The sequence below is a fragment of the Zeus faber genome (assembly GCF_960531495.2).
Source record: "Zeus faber genome assembly, chromosome: 22".
Taxonomy (NCBI): domain Eukaryota; kingdom Metazoa; phylum Chordata; class Actinopteri; order Zeiformes; family Zeidae; genus Zeus; species Zeus faber.
Window position 1 is genome coordinate 10,441,861 of NC_137209.1, and position 14,492 is coordinate 10,456,352.

At 46.4% G+C, this 14,492-nt stretch overlaps 1 protein-coding gene across 2 annotated transcripts in view; it reads left to right on the forward strand.

The window, feature by feature from the left end:
* The window catches only part of gba2 (glucosidase, beta (bile acid) 2), a 14,470-nt gene extending 1,671 nt beyond the window's left edge, over positions 1 to 12,799 (forward strand). For both annotated transcript variants that reach the window (XM_080023062.1, XM_080023061.1), the window contains exons 3-19: positions 1 to 31; positions 1,948 to 2,039; positions 2,168 to 2,283; positions 3,105 to 3,323; positions 4,274 to 4,513; positions 5,222 to 5,324; positions 5,567 to 5,720; positions 6,656 to 6,781; positions 7,365 to 7,549; positions 8,034 to 8,138; positions 8,303 to 8,410; positions 9,056 to 9,207; positions 9,849 to 9,955; positions 10,298 to 10,440; positions 10,570 to 10,685; positions 10,913 to 11,104; positions 11,876 to 12,799. The exon at positions 1 to 31 is cut by the window's left edge and continues 264 nt beyond it. In XM_080023062.1, the coding sequence (XP_079879188.1) occupies positions 1 to 31; positions 1,948 to 2,039; positions 2,168 to 2,283; positions 3,105 to 3,323; positions 4,274 to 4,513; positions 5,222 to 5,324; positions 5,567 to 5,720; positions 6,656 to 6,781; positions 7,365 to 7,549; positions 8,034 to 8,138; positions 8,303 to 8,410; positions 9,056 to 9,207; positions 9,849 to 9,955; positions 10,298 to 10,440; positions 10,570 to 10,685; positions 10,913 to 11,104; positions 11,876 to 12,103 (2,417 nt within the window). In that variant the 3' untranslated portion in view covers positions 12,104 to 12,799. The remainder of the gene's footprint in view (positions 32 to 1,947; positions 2,040 to 2,167; positions 2,284 to 3,104; positions 3,324 to 4,273; positions 4,514 to 5,221; positions 5,325 to 5,566; positions 5,721 to 6,655; positions 6,782 to 7,364; positions 7,550 to 8,033; positions 8,139 to 8,302; positions 8,411 to 9,055; positions 9,208 to 9,848; positions 9,956 to 10,297; positions 10,441 to 10,569; positions 10,686 to 10,912; positions 11,105 to 11,875) is intronic.
* Positions 12,800 to 14,492: the final 1,693 nt, after the last annotated feature.

The window sequence follows — 14,492 nt, forward strand, 5'->3', positions numbered from 1 at the left end:
ACCTCTTGGAGCACCTTGGCCTCGGCGTCAGGTAAGGGATTCGCTCACGAGTGTAAACGGCGGGAGTATTTGAGCGAAAAACTAGCTGCGACATGACATTGGTACATTTGTACATTTGTCTTCCTAATATTTTGTGCCGTTTTAAATACACAACATTGCCATTCCTCTATTGACACTTGCATTTTTATTTTTATTTTACACGATTGCCATAGCAACATCGAGACTATAAAATCGGGATTGTTACCATGGGGCTGTAGGGGAGTTAGGAAGTAGCCGTTGTCTCATGTGTCAGCCCACACCCGAAAACCTAAAGATTACCCCACCCATAAATATTTAAGGATCAACGGTCCTTCGTCCCCGCGGCGATCAACAACTATTTCAGTTACCCTGCAATGGATATAGTTTATCTCGTACGTTGTCTGAACCAATCCAAATTCAGGTGATCCAGTTGAATGTTTGTGCATGTTTTACCCCCGCCCCCAGCCCCAGCGGCACTGCCAAGTCGCAGATGCAATAAGGACGGGACAAACAAGCGGTTTGGCCTCTGGTCGTTGTGCGAGCCCGGGGCTGTAGCCGGTGCACGCCTCTGGTGGTTTTGTGTGTTGACCCACCACCCCGAGCTTCTCTCTCGCCGAGTCAAACATGCGGTTCAGGCCGAGCCAATGCACGACATTCCAGTTTCCGGCTCAGCTTTGTTCCAGTCCCGCGCTGGAAGCTGAGGAGCCACGGCGCGCGCTCTCTCTCTCTCTCTCTCTCTCTCTCTCTCTCTCTCTCTCTCTCTCTCTCTCTCTCTCTCTCTCTCTCTCTCTCTCTCTCTCTCTCTCTCTCTCTCTCTCTCTCTCTCTCTCTCTCTCTCTCTCTCTCTCTCTTTCTCTCTCACATTGCCAGAGAAGTGTAAACGCGTTGAAATAGTGAACATGTTCTCATTTACGGATCATAACAAATGACTCCCATGTTGTCCGACTGCCTGTCTATTCTACCACAATAAAAAGGAGTCCGTACGTTGTGATGAAAGTCCAGTGTTTGAACGTATCAAAGCGAAGGGCCCCTCACCGTCGGATACGTCAGGTTTCAAAGACCTGGCGTCTGTTCAGAAATTCCAGGTCAGGGAACCTTTTGTTTACCCAGGTGGACGGCAGAAACAACGGGAGCCAAACAATGGATGTGTGGCAAAGGTAAAACGGATCCTGTCCGTCCACAGAAGCCGTAGCCGCTGGCCGTTTGTTCAAAGTCGTTGTCGTTGTTGTTTGTACCTCAGAAAATGGGGGAAGCCCCCCCGCTCAACAGCCCGCTCCCGCGGCCCACGAAGCCGCCGCTCATTCGCGGGGACGAAGATATTCTCGCGCTCGAACCTGGTCTGAACTTTGACATGGCTCCGGTGTGTCATCGAGCACGACTCGCGTTCCTTATCAGCGATTTACTTCATGACGCACTCGTGCATTCTCAAACGCCTCCGACTTGACAGACTGTGGCTTCACGCGGCTCGGAGACAACCCCCGCCTTTATCTAGCGGCGCCACAATCCGCCCCTTCTCTCCGCGCATTTGCGTTTGTCCGTCCGGAGGGAGGGAAGGGGGAGGGGATCTGCAGCTTTGGTTCAGAGGCATGGGAACAGCCGCGTCTGCCTTTGAACGGACTCTGAATAGACAGACGGATGAGAGTAATGAAGATCGCTCGGGAAAAAACAGTTTTTTTTTTTGTTTTTTTTTAAATGACGACCCGCAGAGTCGCCGTGCTCACGTCATGATTATACGACGTAGACGGGGAATATGTGGAATATGTGGATGTTCCGTCTTTTGGCAGTGTTTTTTTAATATTTCTCGAATTGTGATTTGTCCTTTCTTTCAGCCGTGTGTCCTTACCCCTTGTGGAAAAAAACCCCACTTCCATCCTATTCTGATGCCGATATCACAATTTGAACCTCCCGTGTGATCGTGTGTTTGCACAGGTATCTGAAATGGTGGTACAAGAAGACCCAAGTGGAAAAAAAGGCCCCGTTCATCGATATGTTTGGCGCCCAATCCCTGCGCCAGATATACGGTATGACGCCTAATGTACCATTCTTTTCTACACCGATAATACATTTCTCACGTAGCACCTTTTAGGATGCGAGGCATGCTTCCTACATCGACCCCCACCCCATTAATTTTTGTTTGGTTCTCCCCCAGGCGCTCCGCTCGGCGGCATCGGGGGAGGCACCATCACGAGAGGCTGGAGGGGGGAGTTCTGCCGGTGGCAACTAAATCCTGGGATGTACCACTACAAAACGGTCGTGGCCAACCAGGTACGCGCTTCCACCGGAGAGCTCTCGTAAAAGGATATGAATGGAGGGCGCCGACGCCGATCAGTGAGCTTTGCGCTGCATATGTGTATGTACCGTGTGGGTATGTACCGTATGGGTATGTATGCGACACATATCCTCTTGAATCTCTAATCTTGATCTTGAATGTTGAACGGGTTGAACAGGTCCGGCTTGGTTTTAGCAGAGGTTTACATAGTCAGGAATGTCGGATCTGAATCCAAGAGGGAGCCGCCGGGTCAGTGCCTGCGGGTGTCTCCCACTTCCTCTTTAGGGTGCTTTCATTACCTTTTTTAAAATGTGTTAAAATGTTATTTTGTGTCAGCGTGCTGGTTCTAGATGCACAACGTGATGGAAAGTGCAACCTCAAAAAAAAATTTTCTTTTGAGGAAGTCAGAATTCTGAGTTTGGAGTGAGAATTCGGACTTAAAGTCAGACTTTTGAAAACTCTGAATTCGGACTTCATTCTCAAAATTATACAATAATCTTAGAATTCCGAGGGGGAAAATATTCCAAAATTCTAAGGTTAATCTCTTAAACTCAACTATTTTCACACAGCAAACACCAGATTCTTGTAATAAATATCTGTACGGAATTCCATACAATTTTTCTACATTCAATCGTATCAACTCATTTACCTCAATACCATGGGAGCATCATGCCGACTCCCGGCCTAAGTCAGGCATGGGATTGAAATTTGGATTTAAACTCATACGTTCACCTTTCTCTTCCAATCCTTCCTTGATAAGGTAGCATACAAACACAAACACCTCCACCTGACCTGTTGATGTTCTGCCTCTGCCTAGTTCACAGTGTGCCTGCGCCGGGGGGGCCAGACGCTCTACCAGCAGGTGCTGTCGGTGGAGCGGCCCCCCACGCTGCAGGGCTGGAACTGGGGCTACTGCGGGGAGTACGCCTTCTACCACGCCCTGTACCCCCGAGCCTGGACCGTGTACGAGCTGCCGGGCCAGAACGTCACGCTGACCTGCAGACAGGTGTCCCCCGTCATCCCCCACGACTACCAGGTACCGGCGTGCGGCGATGTGGAATACTGTGCTCCGATTGGTCATTGGAATTACCTGTGAATAATGATCACAGATCTGTTAATAATGATCGACGTTACAATACAAGAGCGGCAACATCTTGTGAAGCAACCTAGAAACCACCATGGAGGACTTGAAGAGATGAATGCGGATATGTCCAATTTAACATTATAACAGCAAATAGGTTAGTCATGTAAGGTGAAGTTTTTTTTTTTTTTTGTAGGGCTAATAGTTCACTACGTTGTTGTGGAACAATTTTTCTTTGTACTACACTTCTACACCGCGCTGGGCGTAGTAGCTCTAAAACTAGGCATACTAGTTATCAAATTATTTCGAATCAATATTCCGTCTCAATGTATTATTTTATTTGGTAAGTAGCTGTGCTTCGCCAGTCGGTGATTATCCCAAAATAACCCCCTTCAGAATGATGAAGACCATGGTCACGCTGTGGGGAGTTATTTTGCGACTAATGACCGACTGGTTGCTCATTATCCCCTATTGTCAGTGTTTTGGGTACTCGTACCCCCTGGGGTACTGCAGGGGGTGTTCCAAAAATAAAAAATGTGTTGAAAAAAAATATTGGTATTATATAATGTAAAAAAAAAAAAAAAAAAACACATACGATACACATACTGTAGAGTACATAATTGACGTTAATTTACCTCCGCTGAAAAAGATCTTAAAGGGGCTACACTACTAAAAAAAGTCTTTGAGAACCACTGCCCTACATGACGCAATGGGATACAGACTTCATTTTCTGATTCTCTCCGTGCGTAAATTTGTGTATTTATTTCAGTATTCAGTAGATGCAGCAAAGTTGGTTTGGTCAAACCCTTTTTTGCAGCCATCAAAATCATTGATGTCTCTTATATTTGTCTCAGTACTCAGTACTCAGTTTGACCCGCAGACGCCCACTCTCCCTTCCCCCTCAGGACTCCAGTCTCCCGGTGGTGGTGTTCGTGTGGGACGTGGAGAACAAGAACGACTTTGCTCTGGACGTCTCCATCATGCTCACCCTGGTCAACGGCTCGGGCCACAAGGACGACAAGAGCGGGGGCCACTGGAACCAGCCGTTCCACCTGGAGAAGGAGGGGGAGGCCGTGTCCGGGGTCCTGCTGCACCACTGCACCACAGCCAACCCTTACACCCTGTGCATGGCTGCTCGGGAGCAGGTGTGTGTGTGTGTGTGTGTGTGTGTGTGTGTGTGTGTGTGTGTGTGTGTGTGTGTGTGTGTGTGTGTGTGTGTGTGTGTGTGTGTGTGTGTGTGTGTGTGTGTCAGATGCAGATCAGGTGCATTCCTGATCTCCAGGAGCTGAATGCTGAACATTGTATGGCATTTCCCCAATATTTTTACATATTTCTTTGCCTCAGGGAGCACTCTATCACTCTATTTTTTAAGAAACCACCTAGGCAATTTTTTTTAACTGCTAAAAACTTGCATCATCTATATTTGTTATTCTATCGCGAGTTACAAATATGTGTCAAAATGGTTTCTCTGTTATTTTCCCCTAAAAAACCCCTTGAGTTAAAATGTGTCGCTTAAAGTGGATTGTTTTTTGGAAAACCCCCTCTCCAACTTTATAGACCACCTGTTGGGAACGATCCGGTCTTTTGATATATTTTGTTTGTGTGATTTGACTGTGGGAGGTGCAGCGTGGGGAAATTTGCCTATGATAATACAGGCTTTTCTCTGTGGTGTGATTAGTCAGTAGGCTATTCTAAGCGCGTGCGTGTGTGTGTGTGCGCGCGTGTGTGTGTGTGTGTGTGCGTGCGTGCGTGCGTGCGTGCGTGCGTGCGTGCGTGCGTGCGTGCGTGCGTGCGTGCGTGCGTGTGTGTGTGTCCCTGTATACGTGCAACCATGTGCTCACCTTTCTCATCAGCCCGACAGGGAGATCAGTCACCAGACGGCATTCAGTCCGAAGGGAACCTGCAGCGGCTTGTGGAGTGACCTCATCACCGACGGACGTCTCGACTCTCCGACTGGTCGGTGGCTTTCCTGGGCGGAAATGGATTTTTATTATTGTTGGCCGTTCCACTTAGAAATCGCAAACAATGCACCGGAATAGTCGGCATGGTGGTCAGAGTTAGACTTGATAACACTTGATATTACCTTATGGATAAACAATGATTCCTCCTGTCGGCGGCATAACATCAAGGCATGCATTTACACGGAAATATGTCTCCTCTTCTATTTCTACTGCGGTATTTTCACCGCCTACACCCAGGCTCCAGCCCGCCCACGCCAAAGGGAGAGAAGGTGGCGGCGGCCCTGGCGGCGGGCTGCTCGGTGCCCTCTCAGGGCCACAACGCCCTGGAATTCAGCCTGGCGTGGGACATGCCCAAGATCACCTTCGGCTCCAGGGAGCGGGAGCACCTCCGGTATGCTGAAAGACAGGGCGCGGGAACGTAAACAAAACTTCCCACAAATGTGTTCTGGGTGAGGGTTGGCAGCCGTGCGATCACGACGGTTGATTACGCAACCACATCTGTGGTCGTCTAAGCCATTAAAGCCTGACTTGACAGGGCTTGCTCCTGTCTGCATCTCCCTTACCTGTCAAGATATCCGACACGTCATTCACACGACACCCGTTTTTTGGAGAGTTTGCTTTGTTGTTCCGATATAAACCCCCCCCCCCCCCCCCCCCAACCTCTCTTTTCATTTCTGTTTCTGCTTGAAGTTCTGCCATAATAAAAAGAGGTTGTGATGTTGCAGAGCGGTTGAATCATAGAATCAGTGAATCGTGTTCTTTAGGTTTCTCTTCCCCATTTCAATAGGGATTCCGACCGAGAAAACACGACGAACAGAAGCGGCAAGGAACAGGGTCCAAGCTGCTCTTCTGTCAAAAAGTTTAAAAAGCCTTTATTAACATGGATAATACATGGATATCACATGCATACAGCCCATGCTTAAATTCCACCAGGGAGGATCTTCATAAAGGCTTTTTAACCTTTGGATAGAAGAGGCCTTGGACTTTTTTGATACCTTTTTGTCACCTTTCCCAACTTCAGGCCCTATGCTGCCCTATGCTATGGTAACTATGCACCTTTAACTCTGGACAGTGGCACCGCCTTCCTAAGGTGTAAGCTTTACACCGAAACTTTAACAGAGCCTCTGCTTTGACCTCTATCAGTGGTCAAACATGTCAGGGGGGCGGAGAGTCGTAAAAGATGGAATTGTAATGCCTGCGATTTAATAAAAAAAACAAAAAAAAAAACAGCAACAACTGTATCCTCTCTTTTAATACCGCTGCTCCCTCCAGCCATTTTCCTCCTGATCAACTCTTGTCGGTTTTTTTCCCCTCTTGTGTTTTTAGGAGATACACTCGCTACTTTGGGAGTAGAGGGGACGCTTCGCCCTCTCTCGCCCACTACGCCCTGACACGGTACACCCAGTGGGAGAGGAGCATCGAGGAGTGGCAGAGGCCGATACTGCTGGACAGGTCGGGATAGGCTGCCGACCCTTTTGAAACGAGCTGCTCTCAATGCCTTCAGATATATTTATATTTAGCCAAAAAGTAATGAAATAGAATATATGCACACATCTATAAACACAAGTTAACAGGGAGTAGCACTTGTACAGCTGACTATATTAATAAAGTTACCTTTAATCACCTGTTACACAGGTATTGAGTAAATAGTGCATAGATATAATATGATGGTACTAAAGCAAAGTGGTATGTTGAAATATGATTTACTACGCTGGTAATGTAGATAATATATAATATTGAGCCGTATAGTAAATTATTACATGGCTTTGTGGAATGCTCTATTCTGATTGGTCAATTGTGGCAATTAGCAGTCAGATATTTTTGAACAATTACCACCGTCACTGTGATAATGGCCGTTGCCGCGGGCAACTACTTCTCCCTGCCTGCATTCACCTATTTTTCAAATTATTGTTTATTTATTTAAATTTTTTTGCACAAGTTGAAGCAGTTGCCGCACGCTCTATAAATATAAATAAAACAGAATAACGAGTTTTAATATTTGTCATTTTGTCGAACTTGGCTCCGTTGCGTTCAGCGCGCTGCCCTCCTGGTACAAGTCTGCGCTGTTCAACGAGCTCTACTTCCTGGTGGACGGGGGAACGGTGTGGACGGAGCTGCCGGAGGACGGCGACGTCAGCGGCGGTGTTCGCAGCGAGGACGGGGGGCTGCCGGCACAGCCGGCCGTCATCAAGGAGTACGGACGCTTCGCCTACCTCGAGGGTGAGCGAGCCCCGTTTGCCTCAATGTCATCTAGACCGGCACCTCTTTATTTGTTGTTTTTGAATAAATGAGATAACCAGCGCTTTCATTTCTGATGTAAATGTGCAAATTGAAAATGAGAAATTCTCTCACGCGCCAGGAAATCACACTCCATCAGATGAATGAATAAATATCAGCTGTACTTCTATGGATTGGCATTTCAGGTGCCTGCAAAATATAATTGGTAGATATTCCCTCTTTGCATACTCTCAAAATAAAATATTTTACAGTATTAACTGCCATACCCCCCTGTCTCCACAATAGTTTCCTCCCATTTTCTTTCTCTGAGTTTGATTCTCCATTAAAAAAAAAAAAAAAAAATAATAATAATAAATAAAAATATCCCAGGCTTTGAATTCTGCGGGAAAACAATATAAGGTGAACGGGAAGGAGCAGGCTGCAGGTCAAGTTGGTTCCGCTCTGCTCACGCTCCTTGTTTTTCCAGGTCAGGAGTACAGGATGTACAACACGTACGACGTGCACTTCTACGCCTCCTTCGCACTCATCATGCTGTGGCCCAAACTGGCCTTGAGCCTCCAGTATGACATTGGTGAGCGAAATGCGATTACCTCGCTGCTGAATGGGTTTCTGTCTGATGGGAAGAGTGCAACAGGCGTCCCCTTCAGATTGAAAGTGTCTCGTGTTTCTTTTTTTTTTTTTTTTTGTGTGTGTGTTTTATTAAATGTTTTTTATGCCGCTCTTTCCCCTCCGCAGCCGGCAGCGTGGTACAGCACGACCCCACGGAGCGCCTCCATCTGATGAGCGGCCGCTGTTCTCCGGTCAAGGCCAAAAATGTGGTACCCCACGACATAGGAGACCCAGGTGGAGATACCCGGGACACAAACAGAACTCCCATTCCCACGCTTGCAAAACCTGACAGTTTGCGGCGTGCTGGAAACGTGGTTTGTTGACGCTTGTAGACCGCAAGAACTTAAGAGCCAGGGAGCGGCTCAGTAAATTTGTCGAACTTGCGTCGTCGCATGAGCCACGTTGGTCCCGTGTTGCGTTCATTTCAAGGAAGCACAACGTCTGTAAACAGACAGGAGGAGGTTCAGATGGCTCCGCGGCCACCGAATATCATCGACGGCAATTTGTTTTATACAACAACTTTGTCATGGCTGGTGTTACTTACATTATATAAATTATTTTTTAACATTAATAACGTCAGATAATAATTCATTATATTATAACGTGTTCCCACTATAATGAAAAAACAAACATCGCCGAATGCCAAGCAGCTCTCCTTGCGCCATGCCAAATAACCAAAAAGACTTTGCCGTTGCTCTCAGCTGTCTTTTTGTGGTGGAAATCTATTTTGGAAAAGTTGCGTTCCGACTAAAAACTGACTGATTTTCCTGCGAGATCTCTGGCGGGCGACGCAAGCACGCGCCCCCCTTGTTAACTGGTCGTCCTGCACACGGGGGAGCCGAGTCTTGTCATCACAGCGGCGCCTTTTCTCGTCACCAGATGACGAGCCGTGGCAGCGGGTCAACGCCTACCTCATCCACGACACCGCCAACTGGAAGGATCTGAACCTCAAGTTCGTCCTGCAGGTCTACAGGGACTTCCACCTCACCCAGGACGCTCAGTACCTGCAGGAGATGTGGCCCATCTGCCAGGTGGGGAGGCGCCACAGGCTCGAAATCTGAGAGGCAAACCGGTCCTGGTTAGAGATAAATAGATAACTAGTCCCTTCTTTACTAACTCTGAAGGCCTTGATGTTGGAGTGTGCAAAATGATCTTTTCTATTTTCTGAGACCTCCCGTTGTCGACCCGCCAAGAGCCTTTTCTAACTAGAACTGCAGAGCATTGTATGTGTCGCCTGCATGGCTGCAGAAAAGAAGCGCAGCGTTAGAAAATAAACGGAACATGGAGAACTTTTCTCAGGTTCTCAGATGAAATGTGTCATTAATTTTGTCATCCTCTGTAGCTATTTTAAAAAAGGATATCAATAGTTCCAATTTCATGTCCTAAAGACATGAAAAAGTGAAAAAAGCCATCTTGTGTGATTTGCAACTGTTTTGCACCCCCCAAAAAAGTCCTTAATAAGCTCACATGGTATTTTGCACAAAAGGAGTGCATGAGTTAAACTATTGTGCATTGTGGATTGATCCCAGTTTAGTAAATCATGGAACTGGAAAATTGTAATCGTTTCATAATCATAATCACCTCCCATTTTTTTTAAGCAACTTATGACATTCCGTAAAAATCATATTATTGAGGCTCGGCTAAAAATCCATCGTCGCGGTTGTTTCCCAAGGCGGTGATGGAGTCGGAGATGAAGTTTGACCTGGACGGCGACGGACTGATAGAGAACTCCGGCTACGCCGACCAGACCTACGACGGGTGGACGGTCACCGGGCCGAGGTGAGAATCAGGGAAGGGACCTGACCTGATGTAGACTTGTTGTTAAAAGCAGGTTTGAGAAATTTACCCCCCCCGTTATTTATAAATAAATAATGGAAATGAGTACTTGTGTTGCAAGATCAAAGTTGCAAAGCTGTACTGACTCATCCGTTCCAGCCAGAATACCAACAAGTTTCACTCTGAAAGTGAGAACTACTGTATTACAAGTGAAAGCTTCCCCTTTTTGTGGTGATTTGGATCCGCACAGAACCCCAAAAAAAAATGTTGTTCAATTTTTCCGACTCCTCCTTCGTCATTCTTTCCCCGACGTACTTCCCGTTCTGCCGCTGGCGCTTGTCGCAGTGCGTACTGCGGCGGCCTGTGGTTGGCGTCGGTGTGCGTGATGTGCAAGATGGCCACACTGGTGGAGGACGAGCCGAGCCGCCAGCGCTTCAGAGACATCCTGGACAGAGGCGGCGCTGCCTTCGACAAGCTGCTTTGGAACGGTACGTTGGGATGACAGGGACGAGGTGGAGGAGGCGGTCGGAGAGGTAAAAGGAGGCGGAGATCATTTGAAGGCCGCGACCTTGTCTTATCTGACCTCCATGTGATCTGTCCGTCCCCCGTTTCCTTAGGCAAGTACTACAACTACGACAGCAGCGGGAGGAGCTTGTCCAACAGCGTCATGTCGGACCAGTGCGCCGGCCACTGGTTTCTCCGGGCTTCCGGGCTGGGAGAAGGAGAGTACCAGGTCAGCGAAGGGTTTTCCTGTCGTGCGGTTTTAGGGACGGCCGCTTCCCGAGCAGCCATTTTGGTCACTTTATGGGGGGGGAATCGGCTTAAAAATTCAAGCTTGCGACCCACTCCTGAAGAATAAACCGCAGTATCCAACACGGCTCGAGGCGTTTTCTCTGCAAACATCGTCGTTCGAAGACGTGAGCGGTTGTCTTACGTGTCTCCACGCCCTCCCGCTTCCAGGCTTTCCCCAGGGAGAAGATCCTCAGCGCGCTGAGGTCGGTCTACGACCTCAACGTGATGAGCTTCGCCGGGGGTCAGATGGGCGCGGTCAACGGCATGCGTCCCGAGGGAGTGCCCGACCGCTCCAGCGTCCAGTCGGACGAAGTCTGGATCGGCGTGGTGTACAGCCTGGCCGCCACGATGATCCATGAGGTGCGGACTGATTGTGTTTGGGATGTTTTATGGGATGTATTATTGCTGCTGAGATATTGAATTAAGGTTCCCGAGTTCGGCTCCTGAGCGTTGTGGCTGAGTAGTAGAAGCTGTTCATGGTTAAAATGACCCTGTTCTGTAAACTTAAGGATATGTTTGCATTCTTTGACATAGTTTTTCTGAGACAAGGCCCTATTAAAACCACATCTCTCATCAGATATTGTCTAGCAGACTGTTTTCCCCCGATCGCGGTGTTATTGAGAAAGTTCAAATTGAGAGTTACCTTCTCAACCAGCTTCATTTGCAGTCACATGGGGACAATTTGGGGAATTTCACCTTTGGGGAGAAAAACAAGATCCATAATGCTTGATACAATGAGATAGATAGATAGTTTTGCAGCATAACCATGAAATATGCAATGAACCTAAAATAAATATAAGAAAAAGTTAACAATAAATAAATAATGTGGGGACTTAAATAAATAAACCTGAAAATGAACTACAAATTTTAAAGTGTGTGTGGTGTGTGTGTGCGCATGCGTGCGCCAATAAAAATACAGTATTTCTGACTGCACTGAGACTGGTTGGCCCCATTTGAATGCATTGAAGCTTAGTGAAAATGCACATTATACCCCGTAGTGATTGGCATTAAAGGAAAGGTAGTATATATTTATTATTATAAACCTAAACGTAAGATCCTTCAAAGTATTTTTGTTTTGTTTTGTATTTTTTTTTCTCCATTTGAGCTGATTGAGATGATTGTGCCTGGCAGGGCATGCTGGAGGAAGGCCTGCACACGGCGGAGGGCTGCTACCGCACGGTGTGGGAGAGGCTGGGCATGGCCTTCCAGACCCCCGAGGCGTACTGCGAGAAGGGCATCTACCGCTCCCTGGCCTACATGAGGCCGCTCAGCATCTGGGCCATGCAGCTGGCCCTGAGCGCCTCGCGCCAGGACGGGACGGGCCCCGATGGCGCCGGCACGGCGGCCGGGGAACAGTGACGCCGTCTCACCGGTACTTCCGCAAAGGAGACATCGGGACCAGCAGAGTCACGGGAAAAACAAAAAACGACATTCCCCCGCCCCCCTCCCCCGGACGCCGCCGAGCCTGTGGAATCCGTTCATCGCTCCCTGTTCCGCTTTGATAGGACCCCGATGTTTACCCTCAAAGACAGCTGATGGCTTTTGAGTCGCAGTGTTTGTTTGACAGTTCTCGTTTAGTGATTTTTTTTTTTTTAATTTTAATTTTCATTTTAAGAGCCTGGCATATTATTTCAAATAAAAGTTGCAGAGTGATGTTTTTGAGTTGGGGTGGGATGGCCAGCAAATTACAGCCGACGTTTAACGATCGTCATCCGCGGGATCATGTTTGATGAGATGACCCGACGGGGAGTGCATTTCACACAACGTGAATGGCGTCACGAAAATCAAAAGCAGAGGTTTGGGGACTGCTGTCGGGCTGAGCCGGCTGCAGTACACTTTGACGTTGAGACCGCTTTAGTTTTGATATCGGACGGTCCTCCCTGTAGTGAGCTGGCTGACTCAGTGTGGAACGACTGCTTCTCTCCGACAGCACTTGGTGCCTGGGCGCATGTTGCCGCATTTGCCGGTTATGTATTGTAGCAGCGACTTCACTATGTTTTCTAGAATCAAGCACTGGTCGTGACGATGATGCCTAATAAATTCAGATGCAAGGCTGCCGGGTGTCAGTTATTCCTCAAAGGCCGCTTTGGTGGGATCGGAACATCTTTTGGGACTTGGGGGGGCGGGGATATGAAACAAGCCTACAAGCGCATGGCGTAGTTTGAAACCAAACATTTTAGAGCAAAGGTTTTAAAAAAGCAAAAGGGTTGGCAAAAATATGTGCAATTGATTTGACATATTTAAGAACACCTTATGTCTTTGCAGCTGTAAACCTGGGAGTGAAACAAACGGCTCTGTTTTCGGGATGTTTGTCATTATCAACCCAAAAGACAGTTGTCACCATGTGGTCAGTGACGTGTTCCTGGTTCTCGTCTTGCTGACACTCATTTGTGCATCATCGTACTGCTCTCATGGAAAAGTATATCCGCCTTATTTTTAAGTAATCGACAGTAGACTAACAGTATATAATAAACTGTCCCATTGATTCTGGCCGGCTCTTGATTCCGTGCAAATATATGTTTAGGTTCCGTGTAGTGACGCAAAACTGGCAAACGATTCGTCCGTAGCGAACCGCTCGGCTCAATGGTCTGAGTAATCGTAACAGACGTAAATTCATTTTGAGATTCAAACTTTGCGTTTCTCTGCCAAAATATATATATATATGTATATGTCCAAAGAACTGGGCAAAATGATTTTTCTTTTGGCTTCCACAGTTTGCATTCTACCGCCCAAATAACCAATTTCGACAGAATGAAATGATCCTTGAGAACATTCTGCCCAGTCAATTCTTTCCATTCACCGCAGATCTCTTCAAACGGAATCTTTGTTTACTGGTCTGGACCATACTTTCTATTTATTTACTTTTTTTTTTTTTAATTTATTTTTCTTTTTTAGCTGGTCTAGACCGTGCTTTTTATTTATTTTATTTTATCATACAGTTCTGTACCGTACTTTTCTAAAATTTTTATTCTTTTACATCTTTATTGAAAACATTCAAATATACAAATAGTGCTCAACATAATCGTACACAAAGCAAGAATAGGAGGGCTAGGAGAGACAAATGATACTAATTTGTAAAGTAACAGAATTAGGATGAATGAACGTCACTAATATAAAATCGTGTTTAAAAAAAACATGTTATTCCTCTTTAAATAGTTCACCGTACAGTTTGACCGTTTCATGACTCTTTTTAGTGTCCACAAGGTTGAGAGTCTTATATAGTCCGATAGTCTTTCAATTCACATTAAAACCCATTGAAATGGGGGGGTACCTTGTTATTCTGCATTTATTTATATGACATTTACCATATAGAATCAATACGTTTACACTGAAATCAATGTGGTATTTATCATGTTCAAAATGTGTAATTTACACTAAATTTTAATAATGAGATTAGGTTTACACAATATGTAATCTTCCATTCCAGTCCAAAAAGTGTATACAATTGTCAAATAAATCCGTTAAAGATTCATCATTGCAAATTGTTTTGGTTTTTTTGTTTGTTTTTTTACAATTTGTTTTCAATATCTAAACATTTGGAGAAATATAGATTTGTTGATTATAAATTGTGTAAAACGTTGATGTGCACTTTAATCCTATCAGTAATACTTTCATTGAATGTATTAGGTCCGTGTTGATTGACGTTCATCACGTCGACACCGTTTATCATCCAAAGGGGGCTCTTGAAATGGAGGATGACGTTATTAGATGGGTTGAGACCATTAGGAACCGCTTTCATTACGTCATT